The sequence below is a fragment of the Sorghum bicolor genome, chromosome 1, assembly GCF_000003195.3.
Source record: "Sorghum bicolor cultivar BTx623 chromosome 1, Sorghum_bicolor_NCBIv3, whole genome shotgun sequence".
NCBI lineage: Eukaryota > Viridiplantae > Streptophyta > Magnoliopsida > Poales > Poaceae > Sorghum > Sorghum bicolor.
The window spans coordinates 64269083-64293206 of NC_012870.2; the positions used below are offsets into that span (position 1 = coordinate 64269083).

Sequence of the window (24124 nt, forward strand, 5' to 3'; positions counted from 1 at the left end):
ACGCTATAATCTAAACAGTTTGTTAAAGGAAAAAAAACACATTTCATATTGGACTTTGGGTAGGTATTCGGATAACAGAAAATGAACTGGCATAGTTTTTGAAATTTGAGCAGCAAATTCAGCACCAGCTTGTTCCAGGCATCAATGGGATTGGGCAAGATTTTTTAATCGACCACTGTATCATCGATAGCAGGTTACGCCGTTACGGGCTATTGAACTGCTGGTAAGTTGTGCCAGTCTTACATCACAGATCTGTCGGCAGTTGAATTACCGATTGTTTCTATACCTGCTACAGCTTTGGAATGTAAAACAGAGCAAAAGAACAAAACACATGAACAGGAAATGAGTGAAGGTAGAAAAACAGAGGATTGAAAACACATGAATTTTATAGGAATTGATGTTTGGAACACAGGAATATAAGGACATGTTTATTCCTCCATTCTAGTGAACAAGGGCTTGCTCATCTCTTCGTTCACGTGTAGGAAAATTTTCCAGGAGCGTAGAGTGGATGTTTTATTTCCTTCATTTCATGAAGGAAAGCAAGCCTTTCCGTAGGAAAGGAAAAATTCATTCCTACATTTCAAATACCATGTGATGTAAGCAAAATATAGGAATTGGATTCCTTTGAAATTTATATGAAATTCCTCTAATCCAAACAAGCCCTTAGATTTTTATAGGAATTAAAATTAGTCAAACCAGTTGTTAGTGCTATGAATTCAAACAGAGCCCTACGCAGCGAGACCCTCTAGATTTATTTTTTCTGACATATAATTAGTATAAGATTGTCTGCCCAAATAGCGTAACGTAGGTAACTAGTTTTTATTATAATATTTGGGGTTTTTAGTTGTAAATATTCTTTTATAAATAGTATGTGCTCTCTTTATGGAAGAATACATGAAGAACTCGTTTTATTGATTGATGATAGCTACATGGAAGTACACACGAAGAACTCATTTTATTGATTGGTGATAGCTACATGGAAGAACACATGACGAACTCGTTTTATTGATTGATGATATCTACATGGAAGAACGCATGAAGAGAGAACAATCACAATAAAACGAATAAACAAAACTATGTATAAAAGAATATCTACAACTAAAAAATTCAAATGTTACAATAAAAACTAGCTACCTACTATTTGAGCAGACAATCTACCTACTACATATCAGAAAAACAAATCCATGTCAAATGGCATGCCCTCTGTTTTTTTTTAAAAAAAATAAATGGCATGCCCTCTGTTTGAGTTCATTTTGCAACACTAGTCTGATGGACAACTAATCTGATTAGCTATTATCCGGCAAAAAGAGTTTATATACCACACGACATAGGACAGTGGCGAAGGGAGTCACTATCCCTGCTGAAAATGAAAAAGGAGGCGCCCCGTCATATCCGAACTTATCAGGCCCTGTTTAGCTGAAAAAAAACAAAAAACAAAATGCCTATTATAGTATTTTTGTTTGTATTTGACAATTATTGTTTAACTTAGACTAACTAGGCTCAAAAAATTCGTCTCATAAATTATAGGCAAACTGTATAATTTGTTATTTTTATTTATATTTAATGCTTCATGTATGTGCCGTAATATTCGATGTGACGGGAAATTTTGAATTTTTTTTTGCAAAATTTTTGAGAAAAACAGCCCCTTAGGCCTTGTTTAGTTCCAAAAAATTTTGCAAAATAGGAATAGTACCACTTTCGTTTGTATTTGACAAATATTATCCAATCGTCTACTAAGTAGACTCAAAAGATTTGTCTCGTCAATTCCGACCAAACTGTGCAATTAGTTTATATTTTCGTCTATATTTAATACTTCATGTATGGGTCTAAAGACTTGATGTGACGGGGAATTTGAAAAATTTTGCAAATTTTTTTGAAAAGTAAACAAGGCCTAATTCCGAAGTCATGGACGAGGGCGGCGTCTGCGATACGGCAGCAATGGCCTGCCTATGTCAATAGTCAACGCCCACAGCTAGTCCATGTCGAAGGATCAATGAACTCATACATTTCACAATTCAGGCAAGCTAAACTACATTAGCTCAACATAAAGATAGCAAACCATGAACGAACGAGCATGATGATACAACCTAAATCTTTTACTGCGGTTTGTAAATAAGTCTGGTTCATATCAATCTGCTCTCTTTAAGAACTAGATAGTACACTTTTACAACAAACAGTAACAATGGTTTCCCCATCCATTACCCTGTACATCTTGCACTCACAGTCGTAGGGACATATAGCTACACAGTACAATTCATAGAGGACAAGCCTTCACTTTCCAGTGATCAGATGACATATAGCTACGGAGTACAATACATAGAGGACAAGCCTTCACTTTCCAGTGATTAGATCTAAGCTAGCTAGCTTCAAATTCTTCCAACAGGTGTGGTGGCTATGCTTCATGCAGTTGATCTTTCCGTTTCTTGGATTAGTAGCAAAGCAAACAAATGTCCATTCTAGAAGTTGTCAAATTTGATCTCAAATGAAGTCAATCAGTTAAGTGACTGCTTAAGATCCATCTAATGGATCGGAATAAGACAATAGATACAATATTTCTGATTCTTTACCCTACAACAATGTCCCCCAAACAACACTTCTGCAAATCCTCCAAACGCACAATTGGATCTGTACATGATTTTTATTATGAAATGATACCTGTGCTATACAACAGCAGCAGCAACAAGGAAGGCAGCAAACCTGGGGACAAGGCAAATCCGGCGACCCCATACATACCCTTAGGCGCAGGCGCAGGGGTTGTCGACGACGACGAGATCCTCGCCGTCGCTGCTGCGGAACGCGAGGTAGCCGAGCGCGAGGCCCACGACGACGGCGATGAACACGCCGCCGTTGAACGACATGACGGCGAGCATGAGCAGGTAGCCGAGGCCGGAGTTGACCCCGACCATGGCGGCCACGGCCACACGCGCCGGCCAGCGGCGCCCGGCGACGGCCACGAGGAGTGGCGCCCGCGGGTCGTCGCTGGCGGGTGGCGGGATGGAGGAGGCTGGCTTAGCCTTAGCGGCGGCGCCGCCTCCTCCTCCTCCTTCCGCGGCGAGCTTCACGCGGACTCGCAGGGCCTCGAGGTACTGGTAGAAGGCGGCGGCGAGGAGCAGGGCCGCGAGGGAGAGGAGGTAGTCGAACCACGTGGAGGTGCGCCAGCCGTCGAAGAGGATCGTGGCCGACTTGCCCCAGTAGAAGGTCATGTGCATCATGTTGGCTGGCCGGCGGCGAGGGCCGAGAAGGAAAAGATTGGGACTTGGGAACGGCGAAGGGATGAGAGGATGCAGGAGGATTGGGGAGGAGCGGCGATGGGAGGAAGGAAGGAGGAGGATTGCCGGCGAGGAGAGAGACCGGTGAGATTTTAATAGCGGGATAGGGTGGGTGCGGCATGAGGCACGCCTTTTTGGGTCCAATTTACATCTGAGCCACTGGAATCGGGTCGGTTTCCCGGTAGTTGCCGTGTCCGGTGAGGCACGACTGACGTTCTCCGCCCACGCGGCCAAGTCGCCGTCCCGGCCCGGACCTTCCCGCGGTTCCATTCCACGGCACGCGACTTTGAACATGGCGCAGCCCGAGGAGCCGCATCTCCGGCGTGGCCGCCGAGCTCGACGGAGCCTACGTGAGTCGCCAAGGACCCGCGCGGGACTACGAGCGTTCTCCTCGGGTTCCGCGTCTCCGGCGTCCGGGTCGTCGGCCCCGGCGGCGGCGCCGTGTGGCGGACGGAGCGCCCGGAGGTGAAGGCAGGCCCTGGACACCGCCGGCGTGCGTGCTCCGGCGTTACGCGTCATCCGTTGCCGACGAGTGGATGGACTGCGCGCGCGCTCGCCGCGGCGGTGTACGGCGGCAAGGGGGAGTCTTGTCACAGCTGCGCCAGCTCAAGGCGTGGTTCGAGGGTGATGGGATGATTGACGACAACTTCCTGGGCGGGCTCTGCTCGCTGATCAAGTTCATTTCTGACATTGTTGCAGAGAGGATCCTGGTATTTTTGAGTTGATAACCAAGGTAATGCTCACTCTGGATGTATGCTAATTGTTCTTGTTTGTTTGTTAGATTTGCTGCTTTATATGGAGGTATTGTCGTATTGATAGTAGATATCAGTTCAAGGATGTAAAGTAGAAGGGGAAATTTGCTCATGGCTTAAATGTTGTCTTGCGATGGGAGCAGGGGATAAAGTAGATGGAAGATTTGTTCATGTCATTGTGGTCCTCAAATCTGCTAGGATGTTTGATCATCTGAATAAACTATTATAATATTGTCAGCCTCAGCAAAAGCTAGGACAAAATAAAATAGTTGATTATGCATCTGCGATGTTAACGGTAGACTGGTAACTTGGGAATCTTCAGAATTGTATAAAAGTTATTAAATGATGATAGGAACATGCTTTTCAAAAGTGGAGGTATTTGTTCTGAATACATACATTTTTTTACTTGATTGTTGAGTGGTATGTGTAGCATGAAAATAATTCAAAGGAATCAAGGTATTGGAATTGGAATTGGAATGCATTGTTATTACAGCCTCCGAATTTGTTAAATGATTCTGAAATTATTGTTGTTAAATGATTCTGAAATTATTTGTATTCCTGATGATGGGGTCATGAATAGATTTTACCCTTTGAAGTTGGGATTTTATTTTATTTTATTTTATTTTATTTTATTTTATTTTATTTTATTTTATCTCTACAAACGCAAGTTCACTCCTGCGCAGGGAAGATGTACACGTCGCCCCTAAATCTCCCATTGGTCCACTTCTGCGCCATCTCACCTTCTCCTCCTCCGATTCGTCCACCTCAGCTTGATTCCCACCCTTGGACACGAACCGGCCACGTCGCCCGGATAGCCTCCTCCACGAAAATCGCCCGGATTGCCTCCTCCACGAAAAAAATCTCGGTCTCCCTCCCGTCGCTTCTCTCTTCGCTTCCTCCCTCCTCCCGACGCCGCCACCAGGGGCGACCACGACGGCGTTGGGCACGAGCGGAGCGCTGCGGCCGCCCTCCTCCTCCTTCTCTCTCCTCCTCCTCCTCCTCCCGCCCTCCCTTTCCCTCAAGCGACGGCGGCGGGGCGCCAGGCGACGGCGCAGCCTGCAGGTGAGGGTGGTGGCGACGGCACCGGTCGCGAGCGGTGCGCCGTGGCTGCCCTCCTCCTCCTCCCTCCCTCTCTCCCTGCCTCCCTCCTCCCGGGGCGGCGGCGCGGCGAGCAGCAGTGGCGCAGCATGCAGGCAGCGGCTGTGCGGCGGCGCGGGCGCGGGCGCGGCAGCGCTGGTGGGGTCCGAAGGCCCCCTCTTTCTCCCTCATCCTTCGTGCGGTCGCCTCGAATGCCTCCTTCCACCGAGGCACATGAGTTCCTTCTATCAGTGAAACCCTAGGTACGATGGCGGATGGGCCAAACTCTAACCTCTGGCGTGCACTATCTCCCCTTCTCTCTCTCTCCTTCCCTACACTCGCTCACCTCACTGATTCCACTTCCCTGTGATCGAACGTAACTTACCTCTATTCAGTTAATGAAAGTGGTCTGCTAATACAACTCACGTGTGCTTTATGCATGGTATTTACAGACTGCATATTTATTTATTTATTTATTTATTTATTGAATATATGTGTGTGCTCAGGAGCCACTGTTATTGATTTTCATGTCACTATGAGGAAGGGGTCATTAAATGCTGCTTGCTCGGTTTTGAAGCTATTGTTGCCCTCTCTTCCATGCATATGCCGTGGTAGCACCTTGCCAATGTAAGTTATCTTCATCTTGCATATAACCGTTTACTTTTGGTATTTATAGGATATATATTTCCCACTCAGATAACCTAAAGATGCGACGAGCTATAGTCTATCTCTAGGTCCATGTGATTTGAAACATGGCTTTTATTGTAGTGAGGTGTGCGAATTTACTTGCGACTGCTGAAACAAAAATTGAGGCAGTGCGTTAAACAACTTCAAAGTGTATATGGAGTGAAAATGATGGTCTATCTATTCTGGAATTTCTTTTGGGGTGCTGTGTAGGTCTCATGATAGATTTTTTACATGGTCACAATGGCCATTGCTAGATTATCAATTTAGGGTTACCATTATACAGGTGATCGTACACTATTTTAACATGTTTGATAGATCCTAATAAAGATTTTTTTTTCTACTCATTGGATCACTGCGCACCATATCTTATAGGAGTTGCTTAGCCAGTGCAGGCCATCTCCCTGTTGCTGGCTAAGCTGGTAAGACACTCAGTTGTATATGCTGGTCCTTAAGTAATTAACATATCAACATTCTAGATATATGCTGGTCTCTAAGAATAGCTCTTTGCATGCAGTGCCCTGCAGCTTATATGGTGGTTGGTTTGTCATACAATTATTCATGTCCATCTATCTTTGAAACATATGGTTCCTATCTAATGGCTGCACGGAAACGCAGACAATTTAGTATGGGGTAGGTACATTCATTTTTTTAGAATTGGAGGCCTTTTATTTTCTTGCATACCTCATGATTTTTGTTTACTATCCAAAAATGATGAACAGTTTCTTTTGTGAGCCAATTCACATTCTGCAGGCTTCTTTCCTTGTCTCAGGAATGCACTGATTCTGGTAAGTTCAGATAGGTGCAGTACATGCATCGGGAATTTGGTTTCAACATCTTTGGAACTTAGCTTTTCAAAATCTTTGCAGACCGTAATTTGGTTTTGTCATCTGCTATTTTTATTGTTTTTCCACCCTCTTTCAGCCTATGACGAAAATTTTGAACCCATTGCTAAACAATATGATCTGATATTTATTCGCATATGAGGTACTGGGCTTATATCATACAATTTTTGAGTGTAACTCCGCTGCCGTCATGCTTAAAAGTTCAGAGTTAATAAATAAATGATGATTCATATGTTTCTGAGGCTTAAAAAGCCTATTTTTAATGAAAAAATAATAACTTTTTTGGTAAGGCGACAAATGTCATCTGTCATTTTTTTATTCTCTCTTTCCTTATTCAGCCTATGATGAAAAATTTATACCCATTGCTAAAGGATATGATCTGATGTCCATTCGCTTGTGAGGTACTGGGCATGCCTTTCACTTATTTACTCTTACAAACCTAAGGTTACTCGTGCACAGGAGAGATGTACACGTCACCCCTAAATCTCCCATTGGTCCACCTCAGCGCAACCTCCTCCTCCTTCCTCCTTCCTCTCGGGGTGGCGGTGTGGTGGGTGGCAGCAGCGTTTACCTTCACAAGCCAGAAGCTCACCGCCACAGGCGAAGCTATACACGTCACCCCAAAATCTTCCATTGGTCCACCTCAGTGCTGCCTCACCTCCTCCCCCTCCCATTGGTCCACCTCAGCCAGCATGCCTTTAAGCTCCAAGTTGGTAGACAAATGATGAGTGGTATGTTTTTGAGGCTTCAAAAAAATCCTATCTTCAATGAAAATAAAAAGGATAGCTTTTTCATTACGGTACTAGAATTTTTTTCAATGTCGTCAGCTAATTGTATCATATGAGGGAAATTGATGAGGCCAACTTTGAAATACATGGCAGTTTGGAGATCACTCCAAACGGCTATACTTATTGTATTTAATGCACAATACTGCATTGATACTGCACCTATATGGACAGGTTCGTTGATTATGTGTTGTACACTTTCATTATTGTTTCCCTTCAAGTTCTGGAGCTTATTGTTGTGTATATGTTAGCAAATCTTGCTGGTTTCATGCCATCGAATGACATTTGCTCGATGAATTTGGGAAGGGAGGCCTTATCAAGAAACCATATTTTTTATTTCATCGGTGTATACTTTATTTTATTTTTTGTATCTACATCAACACTTGATCTCGGTAGTAGATTATTCTAATAAAGTAATAAAAGACCTGGTGAGTTAGCCATAGTATCATCTATCTCAATGTTTGGTCACAGTTGTTTATGTGTTGCTGAGTGATGCAAGCTGTCATCTACCTCTTCCATCAAATTGCCTGCAGATTGTACTGCAGGTACCTTTGTTTAGGAAATAGCTGAACCAAAGTATCTGCTTGTGTTCTAAAATATAAGAGCGGATGTTGATTAGCCTAATTTATTTAACAGTCCCTCTGAGGCCTTATGCTTATTTTCCAAAATATCACGCTATCTTGTACAATGGATCCTTCAAAGTTTAATATCCTATAGATTAGTTACTTTCATTTATTCATGCAGTATTGATTTGGATTCGTTGTTGCTTAAGTCATTGTTGATTTCTCCTATCTTTTGCGATAGTTATAAAGAGATCAAGGACAGCCAGTACTTCTATGGAGATGGCAACCTTTAAAGAAACTTAATATCAGTTTCGCCGTGTATATATGACATATAAAGGAAAGTTAAAAACATGTAGTATTAGCAGCCTGTATGTGCACAGCTATATTCATGCTGCCTATGTCCCTGTGCTCCTTCTACTTGCATAGATCTGTGCCTACGGATATGTTATTTTCATTAAATCCACTATTTCTATCTCAAATATTTTTTGTTTTCTTTTTTCCTTTTCCCTTCAGAAACACGCGAAACTTCGGTTCTCTGCATTTTTTCCTGCCTTAATTTGCTTTTACTCCCTATGACACTAACCCTTTTCTTCATACCACAACAGATTTGACATGTACCTTGCATACTCTCTAGGCTGCTAACCCTTTTCCTACTGCTATAGAATGGAGCAGCAAGATCGGTCCTGCATTTGCAACATGAACATGGTCATACTCAGTGCATAGAACAACTTGCGGTTCAACTTGATAGGTTCAACCTGTGTATATGACAATGCCTTCTGAACCCAGTGTATATCATGTGAAGCACCTATACTCAGCTATGTATACCTACATTTTGCACATGTGCCATGTATAGGAACTGCTATAGGTTCTTCCACAGTGAGCTAAAATCACATATGTTAACATCTTTTGTAACTAGAGTTTATCCAGTATTATATAATATACTACTTACTGTTTTGATCCCCAATCGGCACGCAGGGCGTGCCATTCCTACTAGTATGCTATACATTGAAGAACAAGCCTCTTTAGAGCAACTCCATCACATATATGACATTAGAGCATCTCCAAGAAATTCTCATATTTTATTCCCCAAAATATGGTATTTGTCAACTCTTAAATTAGTATGAGCAGGAAAAAAAGAAGTCATCTCCAAGAGTTTGCTATATTTTTATCTTAAAATTTTTTTCTCAGCATTTTTTTCCTACGACCCGGTCTTATATTTTATATTAGGAACTCTCAATTTATTTCTATACGTGTGTAAGCCCTTTCACTAAATCTTTCTCTCTTGTGTTTTTCTCACATGGAACCCTGTCTTTCTCCTTACTAGATGGGCCGGAAAACTCAAGATACGCGCTCCTAGGCCACGTGCATATATGCGCGCTCGAGAGAAATTTTTGCTGAGGTTGGAAAAGATGGGGAAGGAAGATGGCAAACTATTGGAGAGAGTTTTTTTTTTTTTTTTGCCAAAAAATTAAGGATGGAAAGGCCGGATGGCAAACTGTTAGAGATGCTCTTATGTAGTAAGTTTTTGTAGGAGAGTACCCTAAAACCATTTCAGCATATAGGCGAGCACTGCTGCAGCAAATTACCTTAAATTTGTCTCCTATATTTCTTTAGGAACAGGAGATATCTTAAAAAGTATAGGTGGGAGATGAGATAGGAGATCTGTTGCAGCACCTGTCTCCTAAAATCGTAGTTTTTAGGTGTGGGATATTTAGACGGGAGATCAGGGGTATATGCGTGGTTGATCACTAAGGCAGGAATGTAACGGTTCCAATCCAGCTATGTTAGGTATTTACTGCTTGAATCATTCATGCTTTTACTCAATAAGAAGGATAAAGGTCGACATGTGTAGAATAACTTGTTGACCTCAGTGGCTGTATGCCTACAGTCCTACAGATTTGGACTAAAGTAAATTGCACTTAAGTTCTAGTCAAATAACTCCCTACTTTTTTTATGCCACACTCTTCATGACCAATTCCATGCTGCATTGACACTTGGTCATAATCAGTATCTGGGGCTGACAGATCTGGTTCAGAATTTGGAAATGCAGCCTACATGTGACACTTGGTCATATATCTGGGGATCTTCTTCCTTTTCTGCTAACAAAGCTTACAGGCAGCTTATTGGGCATAGGCAAGTTCATAAAGCCTGTCAATGGCTGTGGAAATCATCCTGTCAAAATAAAAGGAAGTTCTTCTTTTGGTTAATACTTCAGGACAGGTTAAGCACAAGGGCTTTGCCGCGACGTAGGAACAAAACATGCACTTGACGAAGATCTTATTCACTTGCTCTTTCAATGTCCTTTCTCTTGGTCTAGCCTGCAACTGACAGTCTCCAGCAGTCTTGATCAATTGAAAGTTTTCGGGATCAGTTACAGTTGCTGTTTTTTATGAAGATCATCATCACAATGTGCTGGTCCATTTGGACAATGTGAAATGACGTTATTTTCAACAACATTCCTCACTCGTGCACAAATGCAAGGTTGTCTTTAGAAAGGAGTTTGCTCTGGTTATACTTAGAGCAAAGGCGATTTACCATCCAAGGAGTGATTTATGCTAGAAACCTTTGGGTAATTGCTTTGATTTTCTTCTTGACTTTTTTTTTGTCTCATGAGACTTTGTAGTTTGTACTTTGTATCAGTTTTTAATAAAATTCCAGTAGGAGGTAAAACGCCTCCTGTTCCATAAATTTTTTTTAAAAAAACTCGGTCAGTGAGTAGGTGGTTTTCAAAGGTGGTTTTGTCTTTTTCTTTTTTATTTTGGCTGAATTTTTTAAAAGTTATAGTAAAACATAGAAAAATCATAAAATGAAAAATCTAATTTTCTTAGACCCCACATGAGTAAATCTACATAGTGAGTAGATGATATGGTATGCTTTAGGATAAATTTTTTGCTGTAATTTTATGTCTATGTTTTTTTTGTAATTAATTTAAAGTTGTAGTTTCTATGGTCCAATGACTAATTATTATATGATGATTGACTGTAGTCCTTTATGGACTAAATTTTGATGCAGCCTTAGGATTAAGCTTTAATTAATTTAAAGTTGAGGGAGATGGTTTACTCGGTTTTTGAATTTAGGGAGAAAAATTAAACTTCGATAATAGTGAGGTAAAACAGATTTTTTTCCCTTCGTGAAATAGTATTAGGATCATGGATTCATGGCCCATTATCATCCCTGTACATCTGGACGGTGGACGCCACTGGCCCCGACTCATTTCATGCGGCCTTACATTTCGAGAGCTTGGGATTTCTTCCGTGTAAAATGGGTCTAGCAAGCCGAGGCCCATCTTGACTAACTATACAAAGGCTGGGCCCTATCTAATATGCATTTAGATTGCCTCATGCTCTATTTGTGAAATTATGAATAAGAGCATTTCTATTGCTGAATTAGGGTTTGATAATAATTATATAATTATGTCAAGTCACATAAAGGAGAGAAAAATAACAAAATATATAACGTCCTAAATTGACCATAAGTGGTGAAAATAAATAAAAAACTCACGAAACAAAGAAGAAGCGCAAAAGTGAGATATATCCGTTGGGCCCATGCATGGGGACTGTTTTTCTGAAATACAGTAGCATGTTTGTTTGATGTACCAGACTTGCATAGAGAAGGTACAGTTAGTATGAAGTAGTTCTTTTTAGCAGCACTACATCCGTGTTTGATGTTTCTTTAACTCCCTGTTTTGTTTTGTTTTGTTTTTCTGTTCCTATACTGAAAACTGCACTTGAACAAACTTACCATCAGGAAATCAAAGGAGAAAAAAGGATTGGGAAAAAGAGTCCCAAGTTATTGGTCTGGTTCAGTACAACCAGTTTCATCCTTAGCTTTGAGCTTTGAATAAAGCCAAAGGACGTTCCAGAAACCAGAGCATGAGACCATTACTGCCTACTTAACAGATTATATAACCATAAAGAACAAGCAACTAGTCGATGTCACAAACATGTGCTGCAAACTTGTTGTCGCCAAATCTTTGGTGTTTCATGCATATATAAATGTATATGTTCCATTGATATTTGCTACCTCTGACACTTGCTTTTTAAGTGAAATAAAGTATTAGAGCAATTGCAGAAACATTGAAAAGGGAAATGAGCGGAGGAAGTTAAGTCCCAAGTTATTGGTCTGGTTCAGTACAATCAGTTTCATCCTTAGGTTTTGAGCTTTGAATAAAGCCAAAGGATGTTCCAGAAACCAGAGCATGGGATCATTACTCCCTACTTAACAGATTATATATAAGGTCACAAACATGTGCTGCAAAAACTTGTTGTCGCCAGACCTTTGGTGTTTGATGCAAATATATATGTGTTCCATTGATATTTGCTACCTCTGACACTTGCTTTTGAAGTGAAATAAAGTATCGGAGCAAAGAAACATTGAAAAGGAAAATGGGCGGAGGAAGTTAGATACAACAGATCCTTTGGTTTATTTAAAGATGGGATTAAAGAGAGGCCACCAGTTTCTTAGGGAAAAACAAAATCATACTTTTTCAGTGAAGAAATAAAGTGGAGGTTGGTAGGTACCGATGATCCAGTGTACATACCAAAAATAACCCAAAAAAAAACACACTCCAGGTGACGTTTCTATTTGCAAAGAAAAAAAAAGAACAAGCATAATAGGCTGGCCGTATCTTTTTTATTACACGGTATAACTCAGACACACATACAAACTTTGTCCCCATGAGCATTTTCGAAGTCGTAACAGCTGTGCCTATCAAGAATTTAATTATTTCCTGACGGTAGTGGTATATATGTTGCTCCAAGGCATCTACAAGGAACCCCTCAAATCCTCTCTCATTACAAAACAGCAATTCAATGACAGCTCCCTCTATAGTCTATACACCTTCCCCATCTGTGCACCAATCCTAGGTGGCAGCACACTTTTCTTAAAAAAGAAAAATGACTTTCGCTCTCAAATACGGAATCAAATATTTAAACAAACTTCACGTCATATTTCATGTAATTATTAATCAATAATTCAATACCCTATTGTCTATGTTTTGATGTCTACAAAGTTGTGCCTTGCAAATAAAAAATTAAAGTTAAATTCGAACTATAGTGTTTAAACAAACTTTACATTAATTTTTTACATGCATGTTTGCTCCATCCAATTTGTTTGCCTCCATAACTGACAATAGTGCATATGAATATGTGTTGACATAGCTCTTTGCTGATTGGCATGTTCTAAGAAGTTTATATTGTATAAAGATTCCACTACGAGCAAAAGATTTATAGTACATACATTGTGTAATTATGTGTGTTATACATATCTGTAAAATAACTTGCAGTGTTATATATTTGTAAAATAACTCAATCTAGTAGATGATAGTTTAGAGAGAGTTGACTTTAGGGGTTATAAGGAAAAAGCTATATTGTTGTATCAGCAAGCAATCGTCTGTGTCTGACAGGGATATATAAAGGTTTATGAGATTATAGGCAGTAAAGCGAGTATTAATCTTGGCATTTCCGTAGTGTTTGCCTGTTTTTGCAGGTTATTAATTGCATCACTGCACCAAAGCTTGCTAGAGTGCTCATGTCCCTTTTCATTTTCCCTTTGTCCCACCGCCGGGGTGCACAGATATGAAAATTTTGCATTTTTTCTCTTTTTAGAAACTTTTTCTATAAGGCCTTCCTCATCGCTACACCGTGGCTAGTAGCCTCATTGACCATGTCGTTGCCGAGCGCAGCATGCATAGTAGTTTCGCAGAGGTGCATGGCATCCTACAGAAGAATCACGGCTTCATCTGAAAAAAAGTCTGGGGCTACTATCCCAGACGCGTTGTAGCCGACCCTCATAAGGGCCTCCCCATCTCTGCACGTTGTCTTGTAGCCCTGACGTCGTATACACGCTATGTACAGATCGCGCAAAACAACAGCCCCACAGTGTGTCAGTGCTTCCTGCAGAAGTATCGTAGGCTTCGGCTGACAATTTACAGAAGCTCCCAAATAACACGCGTTGAGGGTGAATTAAACCAAACTCTATACAACTTTATTTCTGTCTGTCAGGATAAAGAGAAAAAGGTGAAAGTGACGTTTATGATAAGAGAAGAGACTTGTGTTGAGAGATTGTTAGCTTCATTACCTCTTGGAATACGTGGCGTGTGATTTTTTTTTCTCGAGGCATATGATTGTAGTAGCTGCGTTGTGGCTGCCCTAAGCATCCATCTAACAAAAAACTAAGGTTTCAAAAGTAAAAGATACCGATATGACTTGACAAAAGTGAGAACTGCTGCCTGCAGTGTGAGATTAACAGCCTCAACCTCTCTATGCATACATGGTATGTTGCTTTTTAAGACCACTATTCATATATGCCTGCCTTGGGGAAGCTCTAAATAAACTCTCCCACATACCATTTTCTAAGAACGGACAAGAAGCTTGGTGTCACAGGAGACGGTGCACTTCGCATCATGTCAGTCCACACATAGAACCCCTGCCACGTCAGCTAGGACATTGGGCATAGGAGCTGGCGTGGCACTGGGTCCCATAGAGCTCGGGGTCACTCTAGTTAACACTGAGGTATACACCTCGGCATAGCCCAACAACTCAACGCCGAGGTCTAGGCACAACATACAAATTATAACATGTGTTGCATAGGTATTAAATAAACATTAACATGTACAGTATTTATAGATATCTCAAAGATGAGAACTGGTTCATCGCAAAAAAAAGAAAAAGAAAAGAAAAAGATGAGAAGTGATTGTTGGACTGTTACCGAATTCGAACGATGGCTGCAAGCAAGGGGTTACGCGATCGACAAGTGTTGTCAACTTTTTAACATTGGCTGTCAGTTGTCACCAACCAAAGCTAGACAACAGTACCACGTATCCATCACCTTTTCCAAATGTTTCTTTTGGACATGAATCGAACTGGACTGTCTGCGTATCACTGATGTGTCGCAACACTTGGGGTATCATATCCGTCTGGATCGCGTACACGCAGACGCAGCAAGGAAAGCAGGTCGAAGCAACACCCCAAAAAGAGGCATGCGCCGCCGGCCGTGGCCTAATTTCCTGCATGCAGTCGCGCTCGCTGCTCGTCCCTGACGCTTTTAGTCGCGCGGCCGGGCCGCCGGCCGGCCGACCGACCGACCGACCGGGCGCCCGCCTTTTTCGCCGGCGTGCGTGGCCACTACGCCGGCAAGGACGCCGGGTCACGCCACCGCGGCATAGCCGAGGACCACCTCGCTTTCTTCTCTGTAGCTATAGCAATCACGTGCTCGCGCGGCGGCGGCGGCCGGCGGCCACTGGCGCGTCGTCGTCGTCGTGCGTGCCTTCCTGCTAAAGAAACTTATAACTGCTGCCTTAACCCTCGCCGGCTGCTTTACGGGAAGCATGCATGCAGATGAGATCGAGGATGGCCGGCATGTGCGTGACGGCTAGGGATGTAGCTCCGATCGATGCTTGTGTTGTGTAGTCCGGGCGAGGTGACAAAGATTCTACTATAGGCCATTGTTTATTGGTCCCGATCGCGATGGATCGAACGAGATCCACCATGAATATAATGGACCATGGATATACATGATCCCTCGCTAAGCAACCGTGAAAAGAGACACACACAGAGAGAGAGAGAGAGAGAGAGAGATTCACTGTCATCGTCAGTGCACCATGCATGCATGATGGCCGGCGGCAAGGCAGGCCAATCATTTGTTTGTTGTTTGTTTCATCTGGTAGCTGGTATGCATGGATGGAGTCAGAGATGAATGATGGAACGCACCCACCCCTGCAAAAGCGGCCCTGCTTTTTTTTTGCCCGTGCGTGCGTGCGGTTGCATTGGCCTGCAAGTGCAAGTAATGCAGGCAATTAGCAAGTTCATTATATTGTTCCCTTGAGATCGATGTGGTAGTGTGCTACTACATTATTCTACTAGCTTTTGACTCATGATCTGGATCCACGCACGCAGTGTCTACCGTATACTACAGCTATCATATGCCTAGCTAGGTAGATGCAGTATGCATCTGTATTGTATCTTTACGTACCTGTGTCGTCGTCGGCTACATTATACACTAGACCGACTAGCTAGTAGTTTGTTGGACGTATGTACATGTACACATGCGATCGATCGAATTGCATCGTAGAGGCAACAAGCTAGCTAGATCCCGGCCCCCACAGGCCCACACCACACATACACATGGGTCTCGAGATGGCGGCACAGAAGAAAAGTCTCGTGGATCTTATTCTCCAATTAATGGGTCGGGTCTCAGATGCAAATCTGCTGGAGTATTAGTGTAGTAGTTTTGGGTATAGCCGGCCTACGGCTGTGGCTGCCCTGGTACTCCCTCCGTTCCAAATTATAAGTCATTCCAAAAATTTTGGAGAGTCAAAATATTTTTAAGTTTAACCAAAAATATAGAGAGAAATATAAAGATTTATGTCATAAAATAGATACACTATGAAAATATAACTAACAAAGAATCTAATAATACTTGATTGGTATAAAAAAATGTTATTATTTTGCTATATAAATTTAGTCAAACTTGAAAATTTTTGACTCTCCAAAATTTTTGGAATAACTAGTAATTTAGGACGGAGAGAGTAGTATGCATGCATGGGCATTGAGAACACAGTACGCTCCAGCCGTAGTATAGTATGTCCTACTGCTCCAGTCTTCCACGGGGCACTGCCCCTGCCCATGCTCGCTGTAGCTGCAGCAACAACGCAATGGCAACAAGCTTACGCACTCGAGCGTGACGTCATGCCTGCGGCGCCGTAGACTGATGCGGGCGTTTCAGTTGTAGGAGTACTCGCTGCATGCCTGCAGCAAAGGTACAACTACACGATGCAATAATGCATCCGGTCCCGGAATCCGGATCCGCCGGTAGAATTATTGACTGCATCGATTTCTGGTAAAATATTCGTAGTATGCATTATGATTGTTAATTAGTTACCGCAATGTGCAAGCATGGATGCCCAAAGCAAACTTGTGGTTGTGGGGGGCGATGCGCCGATGCCTCGCCAGCTTTCCGGCCGGTCAAAGGCAGATCGAGCAGCGATACTAGTAGCAGATGCTGGCAGCGCTGAGACTCAATAATCTGCTCCGAGTGCCTGAATCCTCGGCTGGGCTGAGGCTGACCATGATCACTGCCTTACTTTTCTCTGTCTGAGTTAGGCACGCCGCCGCCGCCGCCGCCGTGGCAGGGAAAAGCATGCATGAACGCTGCGCTATAGGCACAGCTGGCGGTGCCAACCAACCAAGCGCTTCGATCGTTTTCGTGTGTTCCTGCCCCTCTGCATGCACTCTCGAGTGTCTGGTCTCTGATGCCCCTGCCATGCATGCGAGTCCATGATGACACGCTCCATGCCGCTCCTTTTTTCCGCAGCAAAGCAGAGAGGCATCGGCGCCGGCCGGTCGACGATGGCGACGCCGCATGGGCTCCGACCTCCGAGAGACGTCTCCCGCAACGTGCCGTATTCATTGTTCATCCATCTGCTGGACTGCCGGGCTACTAGTACGACGCGCCCCGTCCCATCCCCATCCCCATCCCCATCCTCTCCTCTCCTCTCCTCCCCGTACCGTACGTGAATGCTCTCGTCTCGCGTGATGCTGCGCCTGTCTGCTGCCTGCTGAATTGCTGATGGAATGGAGGCCTCTCCGCCAAGACCAACAACAAGAGGCACGTGTTGTTTTCAGCACGTACGATGATGATCTCTATCAAGCCAGCGCGTCGCCGGCCGGCCGGGTGGTGGCGACAGAGGATGGGACCTGTGTGTTTCCCGGCCGGGACGATGATCGACGTCGGCGGCCTCGGTATATATGGTGGCGAGAGGACGCACGCACGCCGGCAGCATACATCGGAACGGTATGTAGGGCGGCAAACGTCGCCGGCCGGCACCGACGCGCGCGCGCGCGCTAGCTGCTGCTGCTGCACGTTCTCGTTAATGGCGACCGATGGCGACGACGGTGGCATGGCCTGTGTCGTCCTGTTGGAATTCGTCTTCCGGTGATGCTTTCCGGACACCGAGATCGACACTGACGCCGCCCGCGGGGTTCATCTCATCATGTGCACTGTCTCAGCGTCGGGACCTTCAAGAACGCAAATTGCCACTATATATTAATTATACCTTGGTTTTGGATTTGGTTAAGCTTAAGCTGCATGCTGAGGAAATTAAATTAAAGGTGTGGCGCTCAGGCCTCCTACGTGTACGTTCCTCTCCAAATCGAAAGGAAAAATTAAAAAGGCAAAATGCAGTCGCGCTCGCTCGCGTGTCATTTCGATCGGGTTGCGATCTTCTTTCTTGTGACACTGAGAAAGAACACGGAACTAGGCCTTGTTTAGTTCCGAAAAGTGAAAAGTTTTCGGTACCGTAGCACTTTCGTTTGTTTGTGACAAATATTATCTAATTATGGACTAACTAGGATCAAAAGATTCGTCTCGTGATTTACAGCTAAACTGTGTAATTAGTTTTTGTTTTCATCTATATTTAATGTTTCATGCAAGTGCTATAAAATTCGATGTGACGGGGAATCTTGAAAACTTTTTGGTTTTCAGCGTGAACTAAACAAGGCCCGGGTTGCGATCTTCTTTCTTGTGACACTGAGAAAGAACACGGAAAAACAACTTGATTTGCCACTGACCACGAAATGAAATAGGGACTTGTTTAGTTTCGAAAAGTGAAAAGTTTTCGGTACCGTAGCACTTTCGTTTGTTTGTGACAAATATTATCTAATTATGGACTAACTATGATCAAAAGATTCGTCTCATGATTTACAGCTAAACTGTGTAATTAGTTTTTATTTTCATCTATATTTAATGTTTCATGCAATCATGCATGTGACATAAGATTCGATGTGACGAAAAATCTTAAAAACTTTTTGGTTTTTATGGTGAACTAAACAAGGCCCTAGAGTACTACTAGCTGTGAATGCGAAACGGAAAGGACTCTGAAAAGGCTGAAACTGAACCCAGAGAAGCTCCTCCTTTTTCCGCATTGATGCTCGAAAGGAACTGACCACTTCCAGAAGGCGTACGAGAGCTGCAGTGACTACTACTCATCTGTCCTCTGACCACTTCCCGTGCTGCATCCATGGAAAAAATGGTACTCATCAGTCATCACTACTGTGACGAGTGCATGTTCCGTTCATGGCGTACTGTCAGTCACCACAGCGACAAGCCCAAAAAGGTCACCCAAAAGGCGAGTTTACTGTTCCTAATCAACGGAAACCGAAATCGCGCACGTTGTTGTTCTATGTTCCGTGAGCGAATGAACTGAGGAGAATGCGTATGCGTACGAGATAGTGGTGGTTTTTTCCAGTCCTTTTCAAAAAAAGAAAAAGAAAAAAAATGGTTGAAGCCGTTTTCGCCGGATAGTTCATCACTGCTGGTTTTGCTTGCAATTGGCAGAGACGCCGGAGCAACCAACCACTCGGACAATTTCAATATGTGCAGTGCAGTTTCTCTTTGCATTTGATCTGGAAGTGTGACCGAAAGATGCAAGCTTCTTCCGGTGAAATTCACCACCATTTTCTGGCGTGGAAGATTGGTTGGTTCAGTGCTAAAATCTGTCAGAAAGCTACGGGTCCCTGTGGGCAGCATACGATATGTTTGCTTGGGTCCCTGTGAGCCTTTGACAAACGCACGTTGCATTTATAAGCAGCACTGTGGCTGTGGTCATGGTGTTTCAGTTTCTTGCCGCTGTCTCCACCGACAAATGCTAAAAGTAGCGGCCATAATGAGCATATTTTTTTCTCTCTCTCTCTCGAAAAAAAAAAGATTAAGATCTGATGGACGAGAAGACCATGGAATCATCGTCGTCTCCGAATCGAATCTCTCAAGAATCAACACGAGCAGAGCAGGGGGGGAGCTGGCTGATCGAATTCTGAAAATGGGTTCCATTGATATTTCTCCAAGGTACAAGTACAGACAAAGCAACTAGTTACAGTGGTGCCTCGCGGTAAGGGCGCGAAAATACAAGCCTTTCAGCCGAGGCTTAGGGGACCCATGCAAATGGTACGTAATAAACAGCAGGCAGGATGAACAAGATATGAAGAAAAAAAATGAAGATACAAAAGGGTCTGGGCTTGGAATGAAAATTGCTACTAGTAGCTAGGTGCGTTCTTGTCCCAAAGCAAAGCTTGATGGAGATGCAGTTGCAACAAGAACTCCTCTGCCCTCCGGTGCAGGCGAGTTGAGTTAGCTCGATACAGATGGATCGAGTAGCTGGTCATGGTGCATGGGAAAGGAATCACATGCACACAGAATCATCAATCAGCTGTTGTTGGTGTCGGCGTCGGCGTTGACGACGACGAGCTTGCGGAGGAAGTCCTTGACCTCGGCGGGGTCGCGGAGCGTGAAGGACGCGGAGGTCTCCTTGGGGAACCTGGACACGAGGATCCCGGCGCCCTGCCCGCGCGCGCGCAGCACCCGGAACGCGTCCTCGTCGGTGCGGTCGTCGCCGACGTAGATGGGGAAGACGTCGTCTTTGTCGGCGTCGGCGAAGCCGAGGGCGGTGAGGAGGAACTCGAGCGCCTTGCCCTTGTCCCAGCGGATCATGGGGCGGACCTCGAGCACCTTGCGGCCCTGCGTGAGGCGCAGGCCCGGGTAGTCCCTGAGCACGGCGCGGACCAGCTCGAAGAGCGGCGCCCAGGCCGCCTCCTCCACGCACCGGAAGTGCACCGACAGGCAGAACTTGTTGTTCTCCACCTTGGCGCCCGGGATGGACGGCTCCACCCGCGACACCAGCGCCGCGTACACCTCCTCCATCACCGGCAGGAACTCGCTCGCCGGCTGGCACAGCACCGACGACGACGAATCCGCCGCCTGATGATGATGCAGGTTGCAGTCAGTTGGAAGGAAGGCACGGGAAGGAAATGGAAAGGGAAAAAATGATGGAGATGATGACATGGTGTGTAAATTCGGAAAGGTCGTCGTATCGTATGGTACCTTGCCGTGGTGGTTGGGGTCGGCGGTGGGCCCTCGGATGTCCATCCCGTGGCTGCCGGCGTAGTAGAGCTCCGCCAGCCGCACGAAGCTGAACACCTGCGCGAGAGCCGAGAGCACGTCAGCGTCGCCGTCGTCGCCGTCACTTTCGCACCTCACCGAGTAGCAGTAGGAGGAGAGTACCAAAAGAGAAGAAAGAGAAGGGAGGGGAGAAAAGGAGGGGCCAGGCCCAGAGCTCCCGCCACGCCAAGTGGAGGAGGAGGAGGAGCTTCTAGCTGGGTCGCCGGGATCCACAGCGAGCTACCGGTGGGCGGTGGCCGCTGGATTTTACTAGGCCTGCCTCTTCTTGTGTGGCGCTGAGAGGACGAAGGGATGAGGAGGAGAGGACAGAGTGCATGTCTATACCTTGTCCCGGCACCGCCCGCTGACGATCGCTGTCGGGAAGCGCGCCGCCACGCCGCGCACCGCCTCCCTCATCTGCGTGTTCACAACGTCGTCGGCGTCAGAGCCCACAGGGATCCTCATCATCTCTTTGTATTGTTTTGTTTTGTTTCTTGGCTTCTTGTTGGAACTTGGATAGGAAGCAGAGCATGCTCTGCATTTCTCATCCATTCCATGGAAGTCGAAAGAAAAAAGAATCAGAGAGAAGAAGAAGAGCCACGCACGCACCTCGTCGGTCATGACGGCGCGGTCGGGGTCCTCCACGATCGGAGACAGCGTGCCGTCGTAGTCCAGGAACACCGCCACCTGCTTCCCTTTAGCCGCCGCCGCCAGCGCGTCGAACCGGTCCAATGCCGACGGGTGTCGCTCCTGCATCATCAAAACGGGGTCAGGTTTCTTAGCTTTGTTTCGCCGCCGCCGACGCCGCCCAGCGGGCGGCCGGCGGTGTGTGTGTGTGGGTGGGTGTGCAGTGTACGTACCATCCAGTCGTCGTGCTCCGCGTCGGCGGCGCCAGGCAGGGGCGCCATGAGCCTGTGCCTGGGCGACGAGGCCTTCATGGAGTCGAGCCAGGAGCCCACGACGGCGGCGCCGAGGTCCACCTGCGCGGCAAGCTTCCTGAACGAGTCGCCGCCGCCCGCCGTCGGCGTCGTCGTCCTCGGCGGCGGGAACGAGAAATGCCGCGCCGCCGCGACGTCCTCGAGCACCACGCCGTGCTTCGTCATGCTCTCGCTGGTCACTAGTGGCCTTCCTGCCGGCGACCGACGATCTCTGCGAACAACTAACTGGACGGTGGTGGTCGCCGGTGGGCTGGGCTGGACGGACGGATGTGAACGATGCAGAGAGGGAGGAGATGGGTGCTGAGTTTTTTCCTCGGAGCTTTGGCTGTGTGGGGAGTCTGGGTGCCTGGTTGAGGGTATTTATAGGTAGGGGAAGACCGGAAGAGGGCAGGGGTGACCAACCTTTTTTTGGTGCCTGCTGCTTTTGCCCCTCTCTGTTTGTGTTTATTTTTTATAAACTGGAAAATCTGTGAGAATTTTCTTGCACTTGCACCTTGGGTTGTTGAGAAACATGCACCTCAGTCCTCAGGCTTTTGGCATTTGCCTTTCCTTCCTTTTTTTTTGTTTATTAAGTACATGGGTTGCTTCATTGTTTCTCTCTATCTAGGTATGTGTGTGCATATTTTATTTGCACAACTTGAGGGGCTACGTTTAGAGTGCGATGATTTTTTTTTTAAAAAAATATTACATTTTATCTACACGAATATTTTTTTTTAAAAAAATCCCCATTTTGAGAAGCCTTGAAATCAATTTAGAATATAAGAGTATCTTCATACTATATTTATTTAATGTTTAGATATTATAATATTGTAGATGTTGATATATCTTTTTTTTTCTAATAAACATAATAAACATAATTAAAAGCAGATAATTTTATAAAATTTTAATATTCCAGACAAAACTCCTGCTTCTTGGGCTCATCGACAATGTTGACTCTGTGTGCGAAAATGCAGGTGCAGAAAGTCTCTTCTATTTTCTAAAAAGTAAATAAAATAACTTATTTTTTTCGAAAGGCGGCAAAATATTTTTGCCGTGATTTTATTAGACGAGAGAAAAAAATGAATACAACAAATACTCTACTCAACTACACCCTGGCCACTCTAAAGGTCCAAAGGGTGCAAAGAAAGAAAAAAGATAAAGAAAGAAATAACTTGTATTCTGAAACCAGAAGAGTATATATATATATATATATATATATATATATATATATATATATATATATATATATTCATTAGGATCATCCATGTCTTTTGGTTTGTTGATGCACTTGATTAACTTTTTATGATGAAGCAGCTTCAAGAGAAAAACACGTACGAGTGGTCAGGCATTGTTAGTCAACGTTTGCAACTGAGGCAGGCAGGCAGGCAGAGTCTGGATCCAAAGTCTAGGCAGCTATTACTAAACTAATACTACTAAAAAAAACCTTGCGTTAACCAACGCAACAACCGCTTTAACTAACGGCGACATGGCGATTTCTTCCCGCGAGACGACCAAACACAGAGGGAAGAGACACGATGCGCACGCCGGCATGCGGCACGCGAGGGCCCCGCGGCCGTGGACGGTCCACGTCGGATCCGGTCACCGCCCTCCACGCGTCCACGCAGCGGCGCCAGCTCGGACGCCCCGCCCTGGGCCCAGCGCGCAGGCTTTGCGTCCACGTGTTCGTCAGTGGGTGGCGGGACCGCGTCGACATGGACGAGGCCCGGAGGCCCCCACAGAAACATCCGCATGCGCCCCATGCAATTTGCGCGCTTTGTTCCTGTCTGTCGTCGTGTCGTCTCACTTCCTACTCAGCTCAGCTCCTCTCGCTGTCAGTGCCTGTGCAACAGTGCAAGTGTAGTAGTACTATTTCTCTTTCCGTGACTCATCTCCACGCTCAAATGTTTAATTCCATGTGAGAATAACTGAAAAAAAAAAACTGCAACTTGGGTTCACTGTCAGTACAATTTTAATTCTTTCTTCGCAAGCATGCGATCCATGCACCCAAGTAAAAAACACGATGGTGGTTAATTTGGAAATGCACACGATGCGCTATTTATTTCTTGATTACTACTATCCTTATTACAAACTATAAGATTGTTTTCTAGATACATAGGTTTTCGCCTCCCAAAAAAAGGTTTTGCTATGCACTTAGAAGATACTCTACATATTTTTAGATGTATAGTAAAAATAATATATCTAGAAAATCAAAACTATTTTGTACGTAATTTGGAATGAAAGGATAGTAACAAGTGAGAGAAAACAGGATTATTTCGGACAAAATTGCATTTTCGTTCTAATT

At 44.8% G+C, this 24124-nt stretch overlaps 2 protein-coding genes and 1 long non-coding RNA gene across 3 annotated transcripts; 1 reads left to right on the forward strand and 2 right to left on the reverse strand.

Annotated features, from left to right (window-relative positions):
* LOC8077126 (copper transporter 5.1) lies at window positions 2079–3409 on the reverse strand. The gene has a single exon (XM_002467727.2). The coding sequence runs from the start codon at window positions 3210–3212 to the stop codon at window positions 2736–2738; it is 477 nt and encodes a 158-aa protein (XP_002467772.1). The 5' UTR covers window positions 3213–3409; the 3' UTR covers window positions 2079–2735.
* Window positions 5732–10663, forward strand: LOC110431758. The gene is made up of 2 exons (XR_002449197.1): window positions 5732–6204; window positions 6300–10663. It is a non-coding gene; the product is annotated as an uncharacterized LOC110431758 (long non-coding RNA).
* On the reverse strand, window positions 19775–22188 carry LOC8077127 (probable trehalose-phosphate phosphatase 9). The gene is made up of 5 exons (XM_002467728.2): window positions 21766–22188; window positions 21515–21655; window positions 21251–21322; window positions 20849–20944; window positions 19775–20725 (listed from the first exon to the last, which is right to left on the reverse strand). The coding sequence occupies exons 1-5, from the start codon at window positions 22006–22008 to the stop codon at window positions 20174–20176; spliced, it is 1104 nt and encodes a 367-aa protein (XP_002467773.1). The 5' UTR covers window positions 22009–22188; the 3' UTR covers window positions 19775–20173.